Consider the following 26367-nt stretch of genomic DNA (forward strand, 5'->3'; position numbering starts at 1 on the left):
AAATCAAAATGAGACAGTTCACTGATCTCCTGTTTCATACTCTCAAAAACTACCCATATATGCTTGTGCTTGTCCTATTATAAGGTAGCAACAATGTACAACAACATTTATATCTCGTGTCTGTATGAGTCAATACAAAAGAAAACAAGTGAAAGAAAGCTTCATTATTGTTAACTACTTCCCCAAAAGACATCCTGACCAACCATCTCTCTAAAAGTAAGTAAGTATATTAAGGTCTTTACCCAGGATACCTCACATTTTAATATGATTTTTTTTCTATTTGATATTTCCTATGTTGCTACACTAGCATTCAGAAAACCTTTCAACCTTTATCAATTGTGAACATTTCATAACTTTATGTTTAATACTGAACACGGCTGAAACTTCAGCTTTTTAACATTTTCTATCATTCTAGAAAATACCAAAATCCAACTTTACAGCTCTGCGGATGAAAATTTTAAAGGTTTTCTAACATCATCTTCATCATACAGTAATGGTGCCAAGGATGTGGGCATAATTTATATGTTGCAGTTGCTACTTTTAAAGCTGCATGCAAGGGGAAGAGCGACATCATAAAACAAACAGTCAGCACAATATCTTCTTCTTTGTGTGTGTCAGGGCACCTTAACCTACCGGTTCGAAACACGGACCCTTCACACAAGTGCATTTAACCTGTATTCTTTAAAATGGCCAGCAGGGGGTGATCCCGGTGGTTGAGAAAATTGCCTGTGACCTCACTTCTGGCTCCACTTATTATCCCTCTAAGCATTTTCAGAGGTGGTTAGCAGTGTTGCCTCACAACAAGGAGGTCCTGGGTTTGAATCCAACAAATGTAGCTGGGGCCTTTGAGTGGGTTCTCTCTGATTACTCTGGTTTTCTCCCACAGTCTGAAAGCATGCATGTCAGTTTAATTGGTAGGTGTGAGTATGAATGTGTGAATGTGTTAGCCCTGCAAAAGACTGATGAACTGTGCAAGGTGTATCCTGCATCTCCCGCTATAACAGCTGGGACCAGCTTCAACACCAACATTTTCCTATTGAGTTTATGGTCTCAGCAGTTTAATCTGTCCTGTAATACAATACTTAAGATCTCGTTTAGCATGGGAACCTGGCAACCTCATGTAGTCAGGACCTGTCTCATCTGATCTCATGACAACCTGTGACTGAAGATGAAGTTGCTGCAAATTTCTGCATGCAGTTACAAAGGCATGAATTTGGTGGTGCTGATCCTTCCAGCAACACCACATGTAAAAGCAGTCATTAGACTCAGTGTTGATATAAAAATGTAAATTTGCAGGTTTTAAATGTTTTGGTTCAAATTCCTTGTAGTGGACAGATGACAGCTCTGCGTTACCAACAAGCAAATAAAACGATTAAAAAGGTGCGAATACAGTTCTGTTACGATGAAATGGCGGTAAAATGTATAGCGTGAGACTGAATATATGTGATGTTGACATATCACAACCATCACAGAGAAAAATCTTAATAACACCCTGAAATGAATCTGCAAAAAAAAGAAAAAAAAAAGAGAAGCACATGTGCAAGCTGTTCACACCTTTCAGTGACTATACGAAAGAGCGAAGGAGGACTCAGAGACTAACACGAGGAACAAATCATTTTTCATATATAACAGTTTGATACTTTAATGGTTTTAACGCCTCTTTTCAGGTGGAACTTCAGCAGCCAGCTGTCAGAATGAAAAAAAAAATAAAGTACTTGAGACAGTCGAATTATCAAACTGTTGTAAACGTTTGCGAGCACTCATTTTTCACATTTTGCTAAATGCACAAGCTGACTAATTGTGCTGAACTTGGAGTAATATAACAGAAAAGTTTAATTTGGATCCACACCTGTATGAGACAATGGCGGCTCAGTGTTAAATTCAGTGGCATTACTAAGAAGTACCTGAGGGTATGATGTAAAACAAGTAATTCACACATTCCTGGGAATTGTTCTGTTTAAAAAAACCCCCCACAAAACTCAATTGGACCTGTAATCAAGGAAACAACTAGTGATCAACAATCACAATGTGAATGAAGAACGATCAGCACTGAGGTGGGATAGTAAGCTGCCTTCAGTCCCAGCCAGGTAATTGTTCATTTGAGGTCCTAGTAATGATTTAAGTGACTGATATGGCACTATATCTCTCCATCAGCAGCTGTATTGCTCACAGAAAAGCCCAGCTTGAGATCCAGGACAGCACAGCAGCCAGGATGGTGAATATTCCCCTATTGATTCGCACACCAACACAGCCTGAGCTGAAAATGTAAAGATGCCGAGTCCCCCCTCCCCCACACCCCTATGCTCACTTTGCCAGAGCTGTGATCAACCGAAATTGGAGCTTAATGAACTCTGTTTCATGGTCGGCACTGAAGCCTGCTTTTCCAGGTACACAGCAGGAAGATGATCAGCCCTTCACTGATACGGACAGGTCTGCCCTGAAGGGGGTCCCGAAACACTGGGCTACTGCAGTATTGCTTTTGCGTTTGGACAGACTAGAGACTACATTACAGGGCTCTCACTGATTTGATCTAATCTGCTCCTGGCCTCCAGTCTGCCATGAATGAGCTCCCTGAAGGTTGAGCTGCTGCCACGCAAACGACCCTGGCACATTAAACTTGAGGGGTGTGCGGGCGGTGGTGGTAATGGATGAGCAGTTTAACTGCAACTTGGTTTAGCAGTCTATAAGCACTCATCAGAGCTTCCTCTGCTCAACAGTGCTCCCTCGACACAGCAGAAAAATGGGCAGTGTCTCCACAACTTAGAGGCATCATCACCTCTGGTTTCAGCTCAAACCTTGGCCACATTAGTAGAGATGGCATTTTACATTCTTACATGCACAACTAAAAATATAATATCAATTTAAAAAAAAAAATCAATGCATAAATACCAGAGAGGCAGAGAGAAACAGAATAAACCAAAATCTATCCCGTGCTTAATTTACAGACTTTTCTGGTGCTTAGGAGCTCAACAAATGTTACTATTTGAAGTTTTAAACCTCCTTTAGCTTCCAGTTAGAGGCACATTGAGAGCAAAGCCCATTATCTTGCTGTCTCTCTCCTACATGGAGGTTCGGAAACTTTACCCAGTAGTCTTTCACTCCCCAGCTCTGCCAGCATTTAACTGTGATTAAGGAGTCAGAGTTCATGATGAGCTGCGGGCAAAAACAGAGAGAAATAGCAGAAGAAAGTAGCATGTAGCATGAAGGCTTCAGCTTCCAGAGAGAACAGCTAGATTGTGTGTGGTGGTGAGGACTCCTGTGGGTTTTGGTCTGTAGGCAACAAATCCCACAGACTGAAACCAGAGAAGATGCAGTCCAAACCATTAGCTGGTCTGGCCTGGGTCACTGTGTCTAACCAGAGGACACATACACCATCCAGCCTGAGCTCTCAGAGCTCATAATGTATAACAGTTAGAATGTGGATAACCTCACACACAGGGAAAGGTCCAATCCCAGGATGCTGAGTAAAATCCCCTCTGCTGGAACAAAACAGATCATGAAGGGCTACCGGCAGGTAGTAAACTTCTGAAGGTGATGTCCAAAGAATAGGCTGAGAGAGCCATCATGGTGGTGCTGAGCTTTGAAGTATGCTCAAGAGCCTGCATAATCAGAGGCTGGCTGAAACAGGATTAAAACCAAACAGCTTTCAGCAGCCGACTTCATTCAGGAGCTCTCCTGAACTTGGCAACTTACAGCAAAATGTTTGTCACTGTTCTCGACGAGGAGAAGTCTGCGCCGCTGAAAGCTGCCATAAGCTTCTCCAAGCTAAATTCGAAATGAAGGCCTCAGTCAAACTCTTTAAACACAGAATATCTTTCACCATTCAAATGGCGCCCAAGTTTTAGACATCATTTATTCAGCTCGACGGAGGGGAAAAGCAAACTTCAATTACAATTATAGTATAAATGCTGGCTAGTGGTGGTGATGGTGCAGACGGTTGCTTTCTCCTTTGCCCACTCAAACTGTAAAAGCCACATTATTGCTACTGGAATATTTGGCAGGCAGCCTGACTTCACTCCCCACTGCCTGAGTCACTCACTGTCACATAACTATTATTAACACACACTGTTGACACTTGAGGAATAACTTAACTAAAGACATTAGAAGGGAAAACGCTCTGGCGCCTGAGAGCCTTTTACTCCACGCTTACTTTTGAGCAGAGCTTGTAGCAAAGCAAAGCAGTGTGACTCATTGTCTTGATGAGTCGCCTGCATTGCCTCATGAGCAGAATGCACCTCTGAGTTTCATATTGTCTGGATCGCACTTTGTTCCACTAGCTTTGTTCTTTTTTTCCCCTTCTTTCCTTGACAGATCTGAATTTTCAAATTATACTCATGGTCAGAATTAATGCAGACAAGCCACCACTTACAAATGGCATAAAGAGACAGACTTTCTTTAGACATTTTAAATGTTAAAATTATATATTTAAAAAAAAAAAAGAACAATGAAACAATTGTTCCTACAATTTAGCTGACACGAGAATATGTAATACTCTGCTCTTCAATCAATATGAGCTATTTGCAAAAGGAGTTATTAAAAAAAAAGCCACGCTCAACTATTCATCACAGCTCCCTGACTCATTGATGCAGACTAACTGAGTGAGAAGCAGACAGGGCTGGGACAGGGTCTACAGGGAAAGTGATGATTGTTGTGTAAAGTGGTAAATTTGCACTGAGTGATAAATGTCTCTGAGCTTTGTTAAACCTGGGGCTGTAAAAGCAGCCAATACGCTACAAGACAGGTCCTACTGGCACCTCCGTGCTCTGCTGACACCCATTATGCTGTTATTTATTAGTCCCCAGAAAACCCAGGCACGACAAGTAAAAAGTTTAGATACATCCATGAGAGCTTGACAAATGAACTTCTAAATATACAGAGGGAACTGCCAATAGTTATGGGCGCCGTTTTGCTGAACTGGAATAACAGCATGCTGCGGCGTCTGCTGTTGGGCGTGTCTTTTGTCCTGCCCTAATTCATCTTAGCTGAGACCCTGTGTGCTCGCATCTCCCTTGGGGGAAAAGCAGCACACAATCAAGCTAACAACACAAGGTCTATGAGCAGAGTTTGCTGCTCAAACATTTCACTATAATGCACCATACACTTCCTCCTGATACCACCTTGCAGCTGGAGAAGAACTAACAAGACCTGACTGTTGCCTACTTGGAGCCACAAAACTAATGAGTGAATAGCTTAATTCTTTTAGGACTATGCATTACTGATTAAAAAGTCTGGCCTTGTTCTTTATCTTGAGGAGGATCTGATCATTTGTCTGAGTTCTACTCTATAGGATGCTAACATGGATCAATAGAAGTACTGCAGCCAGCTCCCCTGCAGCACAGCTGTAACTAGGTTAACAGGACCAGTGGCTGACTGAAACCGACAAGGCCAGGTCATCTCACGTGTTATTCCAAACGAGCACTTAAAAGTAACGTTACTAAAAAGAGTGCCCCTCAGTTTCTAATAAAGCTGCCCATGTTGAGCAGTAATGCAAGCGCCCTGTGAGAGATGCTCTGCCTCATTGCAGTAAACCAGTCACTTGTTCAACACAACCTGACATGGCTCATGAAAGCCTCTGGATCAGCAAATTGTTACACAGCCCACTGCTCCTTCCAATTAATAATTTACCCTTCACCCTGTCCTGCAGAAAACAAACCCTTTGCTCTCTTGCCACAGGACAACAACAACAAAAAAAGCAATCAGAGCAAAGGCGGGCATTTATCTACAGTGCACAACAATACACAGTGACCCGGGTATAAATAAAGCCACGACTGTAGCACTTCAAAGACATAACACACAGCAGTAAATCAGTCACCTGGAATGGCATGGTCCCTCCAAAAAACAATGTCAACCTGACAATACCAACTGTTACCAGACTTAATTTGCACATATTGATTTCCTATTTTCAATTATTAATTCTAATTAGGATGAAGTAGAATCTGCCATAGGGCAACGGCAGTCGATGTGAAGGGGTGCGCAATCAAGAGAGTGGAGACTGATGTATATTCATATAATGCCAATACAGCCACCCCTACCATTGTACCTATATATTTCCCACGTGAAGTTACTACTTTCTAAACCAGATTTACAGTTATTTTCCAGATTAAGCCTGTACACATAAAACTACAGGAAGATGAAAGCATTTACTTAATGCGCCTATAATTAGGATCCAGTAGTTTCATACAGTGGCAGGATTCTGCATTTACCCTAAAATTTGTGTAATTTAAGTTCAATAAAAATATAGCTCAGTCTTTGCTTGTAATAGAATATCGGAGTTACTAACTCACCCCCACTGCAAATTGGTAACTTTGTTTGCACAAAAGAAACATTAGTAATCCACTAAAGAGAACACCTTAAAAGGATCTTCCAAACCGCTGACCTTCAAAAGTCAAAAAACCTGCTTGGTGGAAAAACTTGGATTACCACGTTGTTGCTGTGTGGCTCTATCGACCAGTCATGCTGCAGTTTACATCCACGTCTGTCGAGACTCATGTGTAGAGGAGACCTTGAAGACATTTAACACGTGGGCACCAAATAGTAGTGTTAACAATTCAATATCTGACCAAATGTGAAATATCACAACCTTCCATTCAGTTCTCTGCTATAGCAGGCTCAAGCAACAAAACATATTACCTCCGGCTACTTCAGCAGTCAGCATGAAATCATTTTAAAGAAAAAATCTCAAGATAAGACAACGTTTGACTACATGGCACTCCTTCTTGTTGTTGCCTCTGGTGTAATTGGCTATATTGGTAAAATCATATTATGTTTTGTTATCTTTTCAACCATATTGTGCACTTTCACTGCAGCTCTGCACTCATTTTAAAACACATGGCTTCAGTGTAAGGGGTTGTTGTGTGCCTGGTATCACAATTAGAGATTTGTGACTGGCTTTATTTGCATAAGTAGTCTTAATAAATGGAGTCCTAAAGAGGAAAAGCTGCAGCTGTTGAATTTATGTACATGGCACTAATTAGTTGAAGTCCTGTGTTTACGGTATGAGTTCTGTGGGTTTTATGTGGATTAACAGATTATCACCTTCTGTAGATATCAGTGTATAGAGTCTGCTTTGTTATTACTGTGCATATAGAAGCTCAGAGGAGGCACGGCCAATCACAGGTGGATTTAGCAATCAGAGGTGCACGCTTGAAAGAGATTCTTTTTTTTTTTTGCAAGGTTGTTTTAAAATCTACATGACATGAATTATCTATGTCTACACCAGACTGCTCTACTGAAAATAGCAGGTTATAAAAGCAGGTTCTGTTTTTTGCATTGTCAAACAAAAAATTAGCACAAGCACAGCATATCATAATATATAAACAACACAGCATCCTGCAGGCTGCTGCTCTAATGGCAATCCCCTTGGAGCCCCACTACACTATATATTCAATATCACACACCAGAAAAGCTTTAATTGCACAGTGTATCTGCATTTTTATGTATCATTATATGCCAGTGGGACTGGTATATAACAATATTTTTTAAGTAAATACGTACTTTTATTTCATTATCATTTTAGATTTTAAAGATTTTCTTTAAAGTTACCCTTAAGTAGATACAATGAAATTGCCGGTATTACTTTTGTAAACTAGCACACAGACATTAACAAAAAAAGCAATTTAAGAAAAAATAAAGCTTAAGAAAAAAAAACACATTTTGGTTTTACCTTTCAAGGTTATACTAATGATTGTTTTCATTATTGATTAATCTGCTCATTTCTCTGCATTACTAATCTGCCACTGCTCAGGCCAGAAAAAACATGAACCACACATATCCATCACAGCTTCTCAAGAACGTAACCATCAAACTGCTTGTTTTGCATGACCTCTTCCTTATAACTCACTACAATCATGACAGGGTTACTTTAGGCAACAATTATGTAGTTATTCTAATATCAAGATTGTTGCCAGTTATTTATCAGCAGCAATCAATGACTATGTCCAGTATCAATCTGAGATGGTATCATAGTTTAATTCTCAGCTAAGTGGTTCATTCATAAACTAATGTACTACTTAAGCATACTTGGTGGATAAAAAATACATAAAAGATGAAAGAAAAAATATCTTACTTTTGCTATTTTTTGAAAAATGACAGCAGCGGTTGTGTTTTTATCTCTTAAAAACACCAAAGAATAAGAGAGTAACATTAGTAACATTGGTTACTTAAAGCCACTGAAAAATTCGCTTTAAGACTTAACAAAACCTGCAATCTTAAACATAAATAACCAAAAACTGCAATAGAAATTGAGTTTAATCTTCCTCATCTGGACAGTGAGCACATCTTTAGATCTGATTTGATTGGCGGCAAGTTGACAGCATCTTAAGGAAACCTCAGACTTCCGTCTCACTACACACAGGTTAAAAAATGCTCAGTAGATCCCGTTCATAGAGGGTGCTTACAGGATAGACCTTATGGAGCTGAATCTCCTAATACTGGGTATTTAGTTCATCTTGCATGTTTTTAATAAAAGGGGTTAAGATAATATTTATGGGTAATATGAGTCACTTTTTATAGATCAACTGAGCTGCAGCTGAGCGTTTCCTAGCAGCAGACACCTCAGGGCAACCAATAATAAAGCACCTGCAGATGGCATAGGCAGCTTTTAATATGCACATTTAAGTTTGCTTTTTTTTTAAGTGTATACACAGGAGCGTACTTGATTTGCTGAAGTGTTTTGAAAACAAGTCTCATTATTGGAGAGTGTCCTGACAAAGTGATTGGGGAAATCTCAGCTGACCAATCAGCACTAGAAGAATATTATATTCCGTGTATGCAAAACAAAAAATATTAGTAAAGTTTAATTTTAATCCTGATATAAAATTAAAACTACATTAGTAAAAGCTGAAATCAAAATGTAACAGTTTGGTCTAGACATGGGAGTATATTTATTTTATAGTCCAGCCCCATTCATTCAAATTCACTACGGACCGTCTTAAGAGTGCCCTCTAGCCAAATAGTATCCGGTGTCACTTAAGTAAAGGAAGGAACAGACTCTGTTTTTTTCAACTAACTCCACTGAACCTTAAATTAAAATGTAGAGGGGAAAAAAGCATTGTGTTAAATTGGAAAGATTTGTAGACAGCCAGCCTACTGACAAAATAATTTTTCTGCAGTTTTATTGTCTCGTTCACATTGTTGTGAAGTAAAAACAAGAAACATTAAATACTTGTAAGTCCTGCTAATACTTTTTATTTAGACACGTATATGACTTTGTGGTGCTGTGTGGAAAGGAACCCAGAAATGAATATTGTGCAGAAAACTTGAGAAACTGGAACCATGCAGTTTGAGCAGATTAAAGCTAAACTGGAAATAAAATAAAAATGCAACGAGTTTCATCCTGAGCTGAGAAAACAGGTGTTAAGCCTTGACAGCATTAGCATCTAGGTTTACATGTATCCAAGCTAATACTGTCAAGAAAACACCAGGCATAAAAAATGTTTAAAAAAAAAGAGTCAAAGTGTGAATGTCCATCTGTCAATCTGATTATTGAATTCCCTAAAGCTTGAGACACGCGGCAATAACAGCACCGGAACTCATCGACTAACACAGAGAGGTGCGTAAATGCAAATTTTCTGTTGTCTCTGCATTTTTAACCACTCCTCTCCACACAGTGTGAGCAAACAAAACTTGCTAGTTGTTCTCTCAAAGCCGTGATTTTATGTGTCTCGGGTGTCACGGCATATGAATATCCCCCCACCGCCCCACTCCACTGTAAACACTTAATATGATTCATCTTAAAGGCGGTCAATCAGTGTGCCTATCCACCTACCAAATGAATCCCAACAATACAGAAACACGTTCGCACATTGAAACACAAGGATAATTGCTTTTTAATGATCTCACATTATGCAAATGCTCATCATGTAGCCATCAATCTTGGAGGGAGTTTCTACCTGCCTGACCACCAGTTAATCCGACACACTGACGTATATTATATGAGGAAAGTTATGAGGCAAAGACTTTTATGTACAACTTTGTCAATTTTTTTTAATTGAATGAAATAAATAGCCAAGAGAGAAACCCAGAAAGTGTTTTTTTTTTTTACATTGCTATTCTAAAATGGGCAAAATGTGGCACAGTCATGCATTTAAAACTATATTAGCACTGCATCTTAGGAAATATTTGAATATGCGAAAAACAGGAGGTTGAAAAACCAGAGCAGTGCATTATGCTCAATGAGGTAAAAAGAGTAGCGGCACAGGGTAGATGGATACCTGAAATATGAAAGGACAGAAACAGGAAAACATCTTGAGCCTTTGATTAACACAGAAAAACTGTAGATTAAGAGTTTTTCCTTTCTATTTCCCTCCCCTATTTCTCTCCAGGATAATATGGGCCCTTTGGAGATTTGTCAGGGGAAAAAAAAGGAAAATCCAGAATTTCAACTCAAATGAACTGCTGGCTCTGAAAGCAGCGTTGTTATCCCAGTCTCTGAAACTTGCTGGCCCATGAATTATTCTCCCCGATTCTCAAAGTCAAAGTGAAGAGAAAAGTATACAACAGCAACTTAGGGAGTACTGTGTGCGAGTGGCAGAGAGAGAGAGCAGGAGAGAAATACTGTAGTACATTAAAGAAGCAGCAAAGAAATGAATTAAGCCATCTGGGAAGAGCAGGGTCAGCATGGGGCATAAAACCACCCGCATGACATTTATTATAAGAGAAGAAACATAGTTTAAAAATATCTAAAACTAGACAGATTTGCTCATCGGTCAGGTTTTGATTAAAAGTTTTAAGGAATAAACAAATGACACAAGAGAAGGGAAAAAATCCGCCCAAAAGCTTTAAGAGTCAGCAGAAGGAACAGTGATATTGATCCATGGACCTTAACCCTCTTTTTGTTCTGTGGCAGAGGGCGAATTTGTCATTCATACTACAGTATGCCTGTGCCTGAAATAGAAGTGAGTCCCAGAATTATAATACAAGGGAATGTTTAAAGTGTGAAATCACATGGTGTCAAGTTTCTTTGCTAATCTAATTTCTCAGGAGGGACTCATCACTTTGAGGATGCGGGTGCCTGAACCAGTAAGTCAGCATTTTCTGTCTTTTATCCATCTAAACTCAATTGAAAGGTCTTAATGAAGTGCGCAGTACAGGACATGATGGACTCCTATAGGTAGGTGTGCTTTTTTTTTCTAAACATTGTACTGGTTGGTGATGTGTGCTCACCCAATCAGGGCAAAAAGACAATTTTAGTGGCACTGACGACTAATTTTAGATGAGCGTCTGCAGAACACAGATTGGATCATCATGAATACATCCTTGTGTGGGGTAACGATTACATTTCCTCTAAAATTTCCTTTGATCCTTATCATCCAGATGCCCTTTTGTCAGTGGTTAAATCCCAAGCTACATCTCTTTGTTCCAGTTAGTATGCCCTAGCTATGTGATAGCATATCTTTGCGTTTTGTCTGTTTCCTTTTTTCTTTGTGGCAACAGCCATCAATTTAATTGAATTTCTTGGCTTTTAATGTCTGCATTACTCTAATCAGAGAAGAGTAGAGTTGTTTATCTCGACCTTGGTAGAATTAGCAGAGGGTATTTGTGGAGATGTAGAATTAGCAGAGGGTATTTGTGGAGATGTTAATGCACAAACAATTCTGCAAGATCGTAACCTCAGCTTTTATTGATCAACTAGTCCAAGGTGCTTATAGACTTTCCTGACACTGCCATGCACTCAGGAACTCTCTCACACACACACACGCACAAAAAAAACAATTCTTGCGACAAGCTGCAGTAAACTCACACCAAATATAAACAATAGTTTTATTCTTTTGTCAGCCTTGTTTGCGGGTGGATAATTTTAAGATGCTACCACTGGCTAATTCATCAATCACAGACAGTAGAAAGATAGGGCTTGTACCAAAGTAGGGTCCGGGAAATTTGCTATCTCACACAAACAACATGCAATATAACCTTCTGAGAGGGTAGCACGGCTGCAGGCGAGGCAGAACACAGCGGAATGCAAAATACAACCCCAAATACCCTAGGGCCCGGAGGCAAATTTGATTAAAAGTTTGTTTTTCTTCACTCTCAACAAACGGAGGAGCTCGTCGATGCGGCACTGACAGTTAATTGGACTTGGCAGGGCCACGAGTTCATTCGTCAGCATTGTGTGGGGCTGGCCTAGGAGGAGCAGGACAATCGATGTCCCTCAGGACGGCCTGTAATCACTGCAACACTCCAATGAAGTCCAGGGTTAAACATCAGGAGATTGCAGGTGCACCAAAGCATCTGAGAAAGACTACTAATATGTTCCCTCTCCCAAAGCAAGGCAAGGACACAGCAACGCAGCACCCAAAGGACTGTGGCGATCCTCAAGCTATTATTCTTATCATAATGATCATGAGTCCAAGGTCCTGAGAGGTGATTGGGGCATCTATTACTAATACTTTGCTAATAAAATGTGATATCTGTATATGCGGTACAAGGTAGAAGATATATGTGAATGTGTGTGGATATGATAATTTACCCTTTATTTGTGCTTTCAACTTAATAACACTGAAGTATATATGTTTATAAACCCCATTAAATCTTGTGAAATTTAGCATATGAAATTTTTAGCATATTTAGGAAAAAAAAAAGAAAAAAAAAGAAATTTAGCATATGTACTAAGAATAACTATCTGGGTACTGGGACTGACACAAGAGCTCAGTCTGAGGCGTCACAAAATGAAGCATGGGATATTAAAGCAGAAAGCACATTTCTACTACACAGATGGGAAAGATGAACACAAATAAATCATGGCAAAATAAATAAATATTCATTCCATGATTCTAGCTGCTTTATTGGGTAAATACGGAGAATTCTCAGCTTACTAACACAAAAACATAAGCAATCATACTAACAATAATCATACTTGAGCTACATTCACAACAGCTGACAGGCATATTCAAACAATAATACGACATCATGACTTTTAGAAGTCAAATCATCATGGCTGATGATACTACTACATACTTACTGGGGGGCAAATGACTACAAACATTTTTTTAAGACCATGAGGAGTCTGGCCTTCTCAGGTTTTTGAAGCCACTGGTCAGAATAGAAAAATAATGACACCGATGGATGGGAGGAGTTTTGTCAATTCTGTAGAGACCTAACAACACAGATCCACGGAGCATTTTGACACCATGTGCAACTGTGTCCAATACTCAAATGACTGAAACAAACAACGCATTAGGCCAGAAAAATAAGGGTGACTTATAGGCTGTAACATGATCCTAAAGCTGCTTTGTTCTGCATTAGTATTCAGGAGATATCTTATCTCTCTAAACTGTTATCATAGCATTTCAGCTATTTTAGACACACTGACCTTCTCTTAAGGACAGGAGATAAGGCTTTTTAATGTCCTTATTAAATCAAGCCATCTATACAGGCTCTCAGAGCTGGGTGGTGTGTTCCAGGAGCCCTTAACTCTCTCTCTCTCTTTCTCTCTTACTGACTAATGACAAGCATGAGGGTGATAATGACCCTCGGAACTTCATGTTATACCATCCTAACCATCACCATGCACCATGAGTATGACATCCACCTGCTTTTTATATGTGAAATACTAAGAATTCATACATGCATCTCTCTCTCTCTCTCTCTCTCTCTCTCCTCTCGCCCTCTCTCTCTCTCCTCTCTCCTCTCTCTCTCTCTCTCTCTATATATATATATATATATATATATACTGTGCATACTGTGAAAAATCACAGTATGCAGCAGGCATATGAATGCACAACACATCAAACCTTGAAGCAGATGGGTTACAGCAACTGGGTGCCACTCCTGTCAGCTAGAAAAAAAAATTAAGTTGCCTAATCTGGCAAATGTCCTTTATCAATGTCTCATTCAGATGTTAGGGAGAGAATTTGGTGTAAACAACATGACATTATGGATCCATCCTGCCTTGTTTTAAAACTTCAGGCTGGTTATAATGGTGTGGGGAATATGTTCCTGGCACGCTTTGGGTCTCTTAGTACCAACTGAGTATTATTTAAACATCACAGCCAGCCTGAGTATTGTTGCTGTATTTTTTCCGACCATATCCATTCCGTTATGACCACAGTGTACCCATCTTTAGATGGCTGCTTCCAGCCTGCTGATGCGCAATGTCACAAATTTCAGATTATCCGAACAATGTTGAGTTCACTGTTCTCAATTGGCCTCCACACTCATCAGATCTAGACAGATAAGATAAATAGATTCTATCTATCACACGCATACATACAAAGATACATACCTAACCCCCACCACACACACACACACACACCTACACACACACACATACACACACCTACACACACACACATACACACACACGTCAGGCATTCTCCCAAAAGTAATGGAGCAGTGAGCTCTTGGGGAATAATAAATCCTGCTTAATGGGATGGTACAAAAAAATCTTCAGAGGCTGGCAAAGTCAATCTGCATGCTTGGCCAATGAGGCTTGTATGTACAGAAAGTATAAGAGACATGTAAGTGTGTGTGTGTGTGTGTGTGTGTGTGTGTGTGTGTGTGTGTAAAAGATTATGATTATTGTACTCAGTGAGAACATTTTTCAGTAATGAATATTTAATTCATTTTGGATGTGTGCACGTGTGTGTGTGTGTGTGTGTGTGTGTGTGTGTGTGTGTGTGTGTGTGTGTGCTTGTCAGGTTGTAGCCAAGAATGCTGTCAGCTGTGGTGTGTGCGCCACATTTCATTTGATGGACTCAATATCAGTCAGTTGAAGTCTCTGCACAGTGATTTACACTACACATAAGTCACACGAGTCAGTGTGAGGCATGCAGGGAAAGATCTGAGAGGCGTGCTGTCTGAAGCACGTCCTGAAACATCTCTTTCAGAGCCCGAGCAGCGGCATCCACATGGTTTAATCTTTTCTGTTTAACAGTCACCACTGGGTTTTAAAATTGCACACAACCAACTCGAATTACTAAAGTTAGCATGCAAAGTCCTTCTTAAGTTCTAAATAGCAAGTAATGGACTATTAGTGAAATAAAAAGTTTAACAATTTGTGCTCACTATTTCAACTGTCCAAGACTATAGTTATATATTAAGTTGTTAGAGTTTTGCTTTTGAATGCAAGGCACTACAAATTTTTCCTAACTGCACCCAAATAGTAAACAGAATGACAAGATATATATATCAAAGTTAAGATCATGTGGACCTTTATTGTTAACTGCACAAATTAAATAGGAAGTCGCCCACATTACATGTTCCACATATTTTCACAATGCCCCCAAGTGGCAGTGTGAAGCTACAACATGTATATGCAGACCTACAAAGCTGTGTGTGGAACATATATGCATAGAGACTACCAGCACGCTACCATGTCGGGACCTTAAGCACAGCTTTTGCATACTTGGCAGTACACAAAATGGCTCCACCATCCACAGGGAACCCGGAGTCATTCACAAAAACAAACCTCTGCGAGCACAGTAGGCCTCAACTGCACTGATGCAAGCACACACTTGCACAGCGGCACGAGGCTCTATAGATCGGTCCGTCTTCTGTCCCCTTGAGAAAAACTGTTGCCTGGGCGCTTTGATCTATCAAAATGAATGAGGCAGTTGGCATCGACTGAAATAAGCAGCAAGGAACCCACTTCAGAATGATAGAGTTAGAATATTTATAGTTCTCCAAAAATGCCTCTTTACATTCTTGTATAATGAGGAATTCAATCGATGTGGACGTCTTTTTAAAAACACGATTCACTTTTTTTGCTTGCTGTTGTTGACGTGCAGCCGTCATCTCAAAGAAAAGTGACTTGTTGAAACACACATGCTCACAAACAAACGTTCAACACTCTGTCTCTAAGATTAACGAAGGGAGAAGTTTCGGGAGCAAAGTAAGGTGACATTTGGAGTGATGTGTCAAGTGAGAGTGAATCTCTGTGTGCTATGACGATGTTCAATGTAATTCAGTCCCTTGGTCTTTGACAGCAATGCATATCAATGTCCTGCTGCTGTGGGATTGGAGAGAAACCATCTGGCTTAGATGCTCTTCTGAGAATAATGTGTAAATACTGTCGACGTGTGCCAGAGGGAGTCCTCGTGAGAGTGTTTTTCAAGTCAAAATGAAGTTTAACAGCTTCTGGTCTGTTGGTCTTGGTCGGGCTACTCTTTCATTTTACATCTACAGTTGTTGGGGCAAAACAAGCTAACAAAGCTAAAAGCACAAATCATTTAATTCTGTTTGAGCCACATTACTGTGATTGCAATCCCAAATTCCTAAATCCAATAAAAACAAATCATTGATTTAAATCCATAAAAATGGACAGTTTTAGTGGTCAATTAGCATTTGTAACATCTGATCTGGTGCAGCATAGCATAAAAAAGCCATTCATCAGCCACATTTATCAATTAACCACGTGTATAGCACACACAGCAATAGCTGCTTTGCCATCTGAATACATGAGGGAGGAATATGTTACCTCATGGGCCACGGCTGACCAAACACATTAGATTTGGCTGTTAAGTGTGATAGATTTCTTTTTAGAATGCAAGGGAAGCTTTGCGGTTAACAAACCTGAACTACTTCTTGGACTTTCTAGATACTTATATCGGTGGCATTGATTCTTAGAATCTCTGCACAAGTGGGCGTACATTTTCCACCACGATAGGGGAAAGAAATCTCCAAGAAGGCTGAGGAAAGAAACATTAAAAGCTTCATATGCACATTTCTTCTCACCGAGCACCAGGAACATATCATTATCTGACTGAATCACATGAAATCAATGATAGTGCTTCATTGCACCTAATATTTTACAAGCGATGGCAGTCACGGGTAAATATACCTTACGACATCTATCTTGATCATTCTTTTTATTTGAAAGCTGTTATTACTGTAGCAAACAGTGACCCGGTGTGACAGACTCATCAAGAGGGATTAAATCACAAGAGCTGAAAAATACACGGAAATAAAGGAGGGGAGAAAAAAAAAGGACCAGGTCATTTCTCTGCAACTTCACGAAGAGTCTACTGCTAAACCCAAGAAACTCATAAGAGTCTCTAAAAAACTTTATATAGATTTTATTCAATAAACTGATAATACTCTACAAAGATTTGATTTCCCGTTTTATCTCATACTGTGTGCTTCTTTTTTTACGCTAACATCTAGTATATTTGCTGCAAACTACAACCAATAACAGCAGTAGCATACATCAGAAAACTAAAATGACTAAAGACATACTGTTCGGTCCCATGAGCAGAGCTCCATCTATCTGAATTGCCATTGCAAAAATAAATAAATAAATAAATAAATCTGCTGCTGTCCCTGCTTTATTGAACCTAATATTTTTTGTCCATTTCTTTTATTTACATGGTGGAATTCCTATTGTGAACATTGTTATTTCTCCAAGACAAACCCTACTGACAAAACAAAGTATACACAGTGGCACAGAGAGGACAAATAGATGCATTTCAATATGAAAAGAAGAGAAAGCAAAAGAACAGACAAAACAAGCACAACATTGGGGGGGGAAAAACAGACAAAAGCAAACATTAACAGGTACAGGGCACTCTTTCAATGCCCTAAACTGTTAAATTAAGAAATAAACAACTGATTCATGACAAGTGATTAGGAGAACATTTTCAAGACCACGTTCCACAAACACAATGTGCAGGCATTAGAGCAATCACACTAACCAACAGCGGCAATTAATCATTCATCACTCTGGGAAAACAAAGCCTCCCCTCAAAATACTCAAAATCCACACATGACAGAAAGCAAGCATCACTCATTTGCTTTTTCTGTTTTATGTGTGGTCCACATCTACCAGTGTGTCCTTGAGATGAGTCTGAGACACCCCGGGACTCGAGGCAGGTCACAGGGCAGGTCTGGTCTCAGTGGGAATATAGCTTCAGGCCGAGAAAAAGGATGAAATGTTTTCTGGCTACAGCAGGTGGACAACAGCAGGCGAAAACAAAAAAACAAACCAAAAAAAACCAAAAGAAACCAGGCTAGATCTCTCTTCAGCCTTCACCACCACTCCCAGCACAATTTACTGACTTTCTCCCACCTTATCGCCTTCCCTTTTCTGGCAACAAACAGTGCAACTCTTTATTTCCACCACCTGACCCATATACAAAACTGTTTCCTGGTGGGTGCTGCTCCAGAAACAAAGTCCAAGCCTTTGATCCAGCTCCAGATCATTGGCTGAAAGGCTGTCACTTCAGCTTTAGACCGCACAGCATCCCACGGCAGCTCTTCATCTCCAAGCCTGGACGGCACACTTTTTCTTTTTTTTATTTTAATCACATTCACAAATCCTTTGTCATATGATGAGCTCATTTTGCCTTCTCACCAGCTATGGAATTGGCTTTTATGTGAACACAAACACCTCAAGTCAAACATAATAGTGGTAAAATAAACAGCAAATAAAGCATGACATTGATTGTGTTGGAGCTGATTTGGTGTTAATGTGTGTATTTCAGCCCACTTGTGCCATAATATGAAGCCTGCATCCATTTGCATAAAGACTTTTACCTAACCGCCTCATCTGTCTGTGCTGAGCGAATGCAGAATTTACAGTGAAAGACAAAAAAAAAACCATGCTGCACCATTTACACGAAGGAAAAAGAGGGCAGATTTAATTTAAAAATTGGCACACATTCCTTATTTCGACAGATGAAAGCTCGTAAATGAAAAAACCTGGAATCATGCCTGGTATGGAAATCTAAAGTTATGAATAATGCCTCTGTCTCAATCATCAAGTCTGTTTTAACAAGGTGGATTAGCCAAGCGCCTGCAGGCTCAAACGCACACACGGCTGCACTCCTAACCAACTAAGAGTGGGACAAGAGTCCCCGAGGGCCCTGAACCTCACACATCCTCCCTGTTGGACCCTCACCAGTCTGTAGGAGTGAGCAGCAGCAGCAGCAAACAGCTCAGGCTTGTCATTTATGCCCATGAATCCACCTCCGATAGGCCACTGCTGCTGCGCAGGCAGCTGATTTACACACAGTTGCTAATCAGCGAATGGCTCTCCTGCTAATGAAAACTCATAGATCTATACAATAGCACTACTGATTTCATTTTATCTGCCATAACTCATTCCTAAATATGCAACGGTTAAATGCAACTGGGAGTGGAGAGTTGAAGTTAAGAATTAGAGGTCAGAAATGTTGATGCAGGAAATGGTGATATGTTGCCATGGCTATTGCTATATTTGCCCTAAGTATAAAAGGCCTTCTGTATCTACATTTCTCTGCTGGCATACATTTCACAAAGGAGAAAATAGACTCTTCCCTCCTGCCTGGCCTCAGTGACACTCCAGCATTTAGTTGATTGCAGGATGAATATGTCTAACTCCACCCTCCCATCCAGCTCTGGGTGCTGAGGAAACCCCAGTAAATAGAAGACCAATACAATGGCTTGTTTCAGCTTGGCACTGATTCATCATCGCACTGAACAAGCCACGGGCATCAGTCTAATCATGATTAAGACCATAACAGAGAGTTTGGTAGACACGGGGGGAGGGGGGGGAATGCAACCATCCATCCATCCGCTATATTCATCAGGCAAATCACTTCCACTTCCAGCAAATGAAAATGAATTCATTGTAACTTACCTGTTCCATTGGCTGTGCTTGCTAAGAAGAGAGGATACAAAGCTGAGCAGCTTTGAGGTAGATGGGCATTGTGGCAAAACACACTGAGAGCAAAGTCTTATGGACTAACTGGCTGTGAAGCCATTTAGAAATAAATGGGTCTAAATGGTTAACTGGAAAATTAAAAGAAAAGTGCCCTCACCACTGGAGCAGTCCAGTCCTCCCCATCCGGGCTCGCACTGGCATGTATCGGGAGACACGCAACGACCGTGGACACACTCCTCTGTGCACAGAGCTAAAATAGACAAAGACATTTCCTCATCAGCACAGTTTATAATTGCATTGGAACACACACACACACACACACACACACACACACACACACACACACACACACACACACACAGAGTGTAAACCGTCATTAAAGCACTAATAAACAGCATAATGAAAAGCACCAAGATAACAGCTGAAAGAAAATGGCCCATAAAACTGAACACTCAATATCTCCTGAATACCATCAAAGGACTGAATCTTAGCTCTGGCGCTCATATTTAACATCCATCTCAGCTACTTGACAATAGGCTAAACAATTTGTTAGCAGCCAAAGTCCTTGGTCAACACTTGGTTTATCATGTAGCTTTACTTTCCACAATGACTCGCTATCGGCAGGTCGAGGCATGACGGAACAAGCTGTAAATCCTCCCTAATTTGATCAGCCAGTGCTTTGTCATATAGTGATGCTTTAATGTAGCAGGTCCAGGCACTGCAGTGTTTACTAAGTATGCAGTTTTCTTGATCATTCATATTGAACAACACAGCGTCCAATTGATTGGGCTGGCATTAGTATTCTTGCAAGTGTGTTCACAAGAGTTGGATTTTTTTTTTTCTTTGAGCTGGAAAATAAAGTGACCCATGTGGATTTATTTTTTCCACAGTGTTTCAAAGTAAGAAGGAAAAGGATGACAAAAATAGGTACTTAGCATTAATAACTATATGACAGCCAAGGTCATCTGGCCAACAGGGTTAAGACAGACAGGCTCTTATCTGAGGAAGGAAACACGACGAGAGAGAAACTCCGCCTGATGGGAATCAGCAGTCCTCTAACATGGCCTGTGGAGTGATAATACGCAATCCAAGGGCGGCAGAGCAGACAGTCCATGCCCTTAACTGATCAGAGCTCATCCAACACTCCAAGTTCTGCTTCCTTTGTTCCTTATTTTTTTGTGATGTGGTCAAAAGTGAAAAAGGGACAGGGGATAGCATCTAGCAGTTTTTTTTCTTAACAATATAAGTCCTGTGTTCAACACTATGGCACCCATCCTGCAGGCACAGAGGTCAGGAGGAGCTGGCTGCAGGCCTGAACAGTGCCGCTATAGATTATCACTCAGTCAGGCTTCGATTAAGCTCCACCACCAACTCAAAAGATGCAGCAGGAAAGGAGAAATAGGAGTGAACGCCAGACAGCAACAAGCTGGCGCTAATCGCAGAAATGCTCCCACGGCAAAAATGGTAAACCAGAGATTGAAAGATAATTCAGGGCAGATTTTCTGAACATCACTCTGGCAGAGAACTGTCTAATTACAGTAAGCCAGCAAAAAGAAAAGGGGGAAGAGCTTCAACATTTGTGCTGACGAAGGTAGTGAGATCGACTACCTGTAATCAATGAGCCCACAGTATGCAGAGTATTCAAAGAGAAGAGGAGACGAATTCAATGTCACCACGATGAGTTGATTTCGTTTAGTTTCAATCAGCAAATTCTGATCAGCGAGAACAGGGAAATGCAAATGTGTCACATCCTTTAGAAAAAAAAAGAAATATGGAAATGAAGTTTTGAATATGGGAGAAAGGATAAAGCGCACCCTTCTCCTGAGATCTGAACCGGTGTACTGAAGGGATGGCATAATAAAGTAGGAGGTAGGTCTTTCATTTTAATTGAAATTCATGAATCACTCTGCCTAACTCATGTCTAAGGAATCTGTTGGAAAATTGAGTCTTTCATCTAGATAAAAGGCTAATCTAACTCATTATGCAGAGGTGTTATCAGGACGGGGAACAATGGAGCTAATTGGTGATTGTCATGCAGTGTTAATAAATTTAATATTTTTACCCAGGAAAACCGCAATCTTTTAAAATGTTGGATATTATAAATCTTTACTGTCCCTTCCTGTTGTGGAAAGCTTTCCTGCAGTAACCAAAAGGAAAAAAAGGGTCTACCAGTGCCATTTTTTTTGCCAGTGTTTATGATTCTTGTAGTCGTAGTGCTTTGTAGTGGAAAACGCTTGAAACGAGGTGATGCAGCTGATGGTTGAATCATTCTAAGACAGATGCCAGCAGAACCTATCAAACAACTTCCTGCATAACTTCTTTTCCGGGCCTCTGTCTAGCACAGAGACGATTTATTTTAAAACTGTCTTTGAAACATTAAAAAAATGCAACAAAGCCAAAAATGAAAAAGAAATCAAAGGCACACGATCCCTTTCTGGAGCCAAATCTCATCATCTTACTGATGGTGAAAGCTCAAATGTGAAACTTATCAAAACCCGACTAATTCTGCAGCGAAGGTCTTTTTTAAAATGGACAGGCAAGAGTCACGCAGGAGTCATCTGGCCTAAATGTTTTGCGAAAAGAGAGACTCAGAGCCCCGCAGAGCCTGTCAGCCTCAGAAGATATTACGAGCTGTTGTCATTAGTGAGCTCATCTTGCTTCCTTTGCACAACTGTAATAATCATGCTTATTAGGTGGGAAATGAGTTCCTCACATCCTCTACATAGACTAGTTACATATTAAGCTAATGACTTACGACAGATCAAAGGTCACAGAAATAATAAACACCTCTCATTGGAAACTTCAAGCACTAATTAGAAAAAAGCAGATCAAAGTTCAGCGTATCACAGAGCGTCTTGACAAAATGTTAAAAAAATAAAAATCACTTCTTACAGACAAAACGAAACACAACAACAAACAAAGAAAAGGCATCTTTCAAGAGTGTCGGAAGCATTAGCATTTTGTGTGTTTCTGTAATGCTTGCTCCACATCCCCAAATTCATTAACTGCCTCTCACTGGAGCTAATGTGAGTGCTGATGTGGTGCCATATGACAAAAAAAAGAAAGGAGGCAGGATTAAAAGGCAAACCCTCTTGAAGCTTTTCTGACTCTTAATGAAACAGACTTCATGGGGAAAAGCTACACTAAACTAACAATACACAAGGGAGGGATATTTTACATTCAGTAAACAATAAAATGTCTCGAAATAGATGACTTGAGTTAATTTTGGTTCGATTTCCTCTATAATGCCCCCTTTTGTCACTGCATGCAAAACAGCTTGGGGAGTACAAATCTCTTAATCCTAGTAGTGAGAGTGCTAGGATTAAAAGAGAGCAGTCTGCAAAGCAAGCAAAAAGCAAAAACTGCCCTCTTGGCCCCTATCAACTCAATCTCCTCTATTCACCTGACACAGGCCGCAATGGCCTGATACTGTATTATACAAAAAAATAAAGCACGCTTATTGATAAAGACGAGCCAAATTCAAGAGGAGGCATCGCAGTTAGCAGATTCACCTTGTTAACACCCTGCAAAGACTATTAATGAACAAATGTCTCTGTTGTCAGTTAAATGGTTAATGAATACATTATTGATCAGTCTGCTCCTCACTTCTCCAGACTCCCATATAATCACACGGGGTCTCACTCTTTGTTGGCTGACTTCCTGGGGAGCTGTTACCCCGAGGCTAGGAAAGCTTAGACAAGGACAAGCTCAGCTGTGGTCAAAGAGCACACGGTGGGGTTACTATATCAGAAGCTAGCTTATGTTGCAAAAGATGATGAAAACTATTATTGAAGACCAATTTTAATTAAATTCTTTTTTAAGGCAAATGAAATATTCAGTGAGGTCAGCGTAACAAATACTGTGAACAGCTTGCAAAAGTGTTCAGTTGAATGCGTGCGAGTGAAATTATACATTGAAGCTATTGAATTGACAGTGAATGACTGTTTTAAGTGCACTGTTACAACCTAATTTTCAAGGCCCTTGCTCTTTTAAGTTATTGAAGTCTGTTGTGGTTTTATGGTGGGTGCTATACATCCTTGGTCTGTAACCAGTATGCTCTCGGCTCGTTAATTTTTCTCATTGTTATACAACTTCAATTAAGCTACTCTAACAGAAAGAGCAAAGCAGGGAGCAGACCATGTTGTAAAACAGTGAGTGACCTTATTAAATCATGCTCAGTCATTTTAAATTGACTTAATACGCATATTATACATGGTGGCACGCTAGCAAAGAAGGCAAGAGTGGACTGCTATTGAGGGATCAGACAGGAGACTTGGGCAGCAGCGGCCTGTATGGAAGTTGCGTCTTTACTTGCAAGCCACTCAGACTAAAAATCAATCCTAATATTTTATTTTCTTAAAATCTCCTGCAGATACAACCTGAAATGTCGTGAGCAAAGACTTAGGAATTAAAAAAAGGTGCACTCACGAACACACAAGTCTCCGCTTTCAAAGTAACCAGGGCAACACTGGGAGCGGCGCCTATACATGGTCCTCACTCCCCGCCGGTAAGCTGTCTTATAGCTGATCCTGAAAAAGCAGACACACAGGGACAGCTACGTGAGGTAAAGAGTGATCCTTTCTGAAGGACAGGAAACAAACAAACTCGAAACAGTAACTTAATGTTTTGTTGTTATTTGTCATTTTATCAAAGTACGCACAGAAAAATCATTCTTAAGTGGAATTTTACCCCCAAATAAAAATCCGCTTGTAGGAGGTCTCTGTTTACTCATTTAGTTGATGGAGCTATCAACCTTGATGAAGCAATTAAAACATAACGTCTTCAAAACAACACAATTACAGTCACTGGCATCCTCTGGGGGTACAGTAAAGGTCGTGCTACTTATAACAAAAACAAAAAAACAAGTAAAATATAATAAGGAAACAAATTCTGAGACCTACAAACTCACCTGTGCCTTGTGCATTTAAACCAGTTGAGGATGTCTGTGCATCTAGTGTAATAGATCTGGTCGAATGGGTGAGCATAGGATTCCTGGACAGTCACCGCATAGCTGAAAGACAAATGTTTAAGGACACCAGTTGCAGAAAAAAGGACTGTACCATACTTTCTTGTACTCTGGCTTATTATTTCTACCCCTTTAAATTGTGGTAGAGATTTAAAATGTATTCTCCTCTAAATTTTAGATTTGGATGCTGTGCTCTTTACTTTTTACATTTATTTGACTCCTAGAATTTTCAGCATGGTTTCTGTTTAAGATCTTAAATGTAAACAAGCGCCTGTTAAAATCTTGAAATGCCGGTCCTATAGTCTCCAATAATTTTGGCTTTCAGTCCCTGCCACAGGCACAAAGAAAAGCAGCCATTAGTCTCGGCTTCTTGTCATCTATTAAATGTCTGAGTGTTGTAATAAGCTCTACCTAGGAGAAATTTACCCTTTGAATTTTTTACATGGTTTGACTTAAATAACAATTTTAGAAAAAAATGGTGAAAGGTGGCATTATTTAAAAAATATTAGAGGGAAGTCAAACATTTTAAATATTTGAGCAGCCAAACTTTGTTTATTTTTCTTTTTTGAGAATCATCACAAAAAAATCATTTTTTAAATCGCTTAGACCTAACCCTACCCTAACCCTATTAAACTGGATCAGGTTTTACCAGCTATAGCAATAAAATGCTAATTATTAAGAATCAGAAAGTCACTGATCCCATTTTCAACACAGTGTCGTTTTCCTGCATAGTGAAGCTTTGATTTTAAAATAAAGGGTATGAAAACGCTAAAAAATAGTTGATATTTATGATATATGGTCTGCGGATATTGGAGGACCTAAAAGCCATAACCATACTGCCCACTTAGGGAATCCATTTCGATGCCAACAAGGTGGAACCACAAAGTACCCTCACCTTGGTCAGGCAATAATCCAGATAATATATCTTCACAGCTTTCTTTCCTCCCCTTTGCGCCACAGACAGAAATTATTCCTGCTTATTTCTCATAAGTGACACTGCCCAGCAAAGCTAATAATTATTCAGGCTCTGTGGCATTCGCGATTGATTGGGATGAGAGTACACTGATCAATCTGCCTGTGTATTTCATTTGAAGCAGCAGCACCTCCCATCTCTCCGAGCTTGGCAACTTGAGCCGCTGTGAGATCAATACTGCTGTATGGACTTTGACAATAGATCAGAACTTTGGTTAAGAGAAGATATACTGAAAAAGTTTCAGAAGTGACAACGTCACTCATACGAATCAGCGTTTTCAGACGATTAAATACAAGGGAATGTGCTTACCTCTCCCAGTGGCTGCAGACATTGGGGTCATCTGGGTTGAGACTCAACGCACTGGTGGTGAGCGCAAGGAGCGAGGCCAGCAGAGGAACTGATGACCCCATCCTTCACTCTGAGAAGGAAACAAGGAGGAAATGTAGACAGTTGGGTGGTAGATGATAATTTCATTACATTTAAAGGAATAGTTTGACCTTTTAAAAACTGGCTTATTTTATTCCTGAGAGGTTTATCACATTAAGCTTCATTTGCTTGTTTGTATGTTAATGTGTTTTGTGTATAACAAGCTGCTTGAAGCTAATTGCCCCTAGTGGGATTAATAAACTTGTTTGTATTATATTGTGCCAGTTTGTTCGGTAAGGCTGATGTAATTGCAATTTCCAGGTTCAAATGCTTTTGATGACAAACACAAGCGTAAACTGTCCAATTGATTCATCAATACTCTGAATACTCCAGTATTGTGATTGTCTAGCAGTTATCTCAGGTGGAATAATCAAGGGTACAATATAAGCATCAAAAAATAACAGTATTTAGAGGTTGGGAATCAAA

General features: G+C 40.0%; 1 protein-coding gene across 8 annotated transcripts in view; it reads right to left on the reverse strand.

Annotated features, from left to right (window-relative positions):
- Positions 1-26367, reverse strand: part of megf11 (multiple EGF-like-domains 11) — an 83090-nt gene that overhangs the window by 37439 nt on the left and 19284 nt on the right. For 5 of the 8 annotated variants that reach the window (XM_005928799.2, XM_005928798.2, XM_005928795.2 and 2 more), the window contains exons 3-7: positions 25825-25933; positions 24486-24587; positions 24005-24105; positions 19734-19826; positions 19553-19573 (exon numbers count right to left, since the gene is read on the reverse strand). In XM_005928799.2, coding sequence (XP_005928861.1) covers positions 19553-19573; positions 19734-19826; positions 24005-24105; positions 24486-24587; positions 25825-25925 — 418 coding nt within the window. In that variant the 5' untranslated portion in view covers positions 25926-25933. The remainder of the gene's footprint in view (positions 1-19552; positions 19574-19733; positions 19827-24004; positions 24106-24485; positions 24588-25824; positions 25934-26367) is intronic. The other 3 variants (XM_014335657.2, XM_014335656.2, XM_005928796.2) reach the window with 1 other exon arrangement.

The sequence above is a fragment of the Haplochromis burtoni genome, unplaced genomic scaffold (genome assembly GCF_018398535.1).
Source record: "Haplochromis burtoni strain Fernald_Lab_line unplaced genomic scaffold, NCSU_Asbu1 Contig_114, whole genome shotgun sequence".
Lineage (NCBI taxonomy): Eukaryota > Metazoa > Chordata > Actinopteri > Cichliformes > Cichlidae > Haplochromis > Haplochromis burtoni.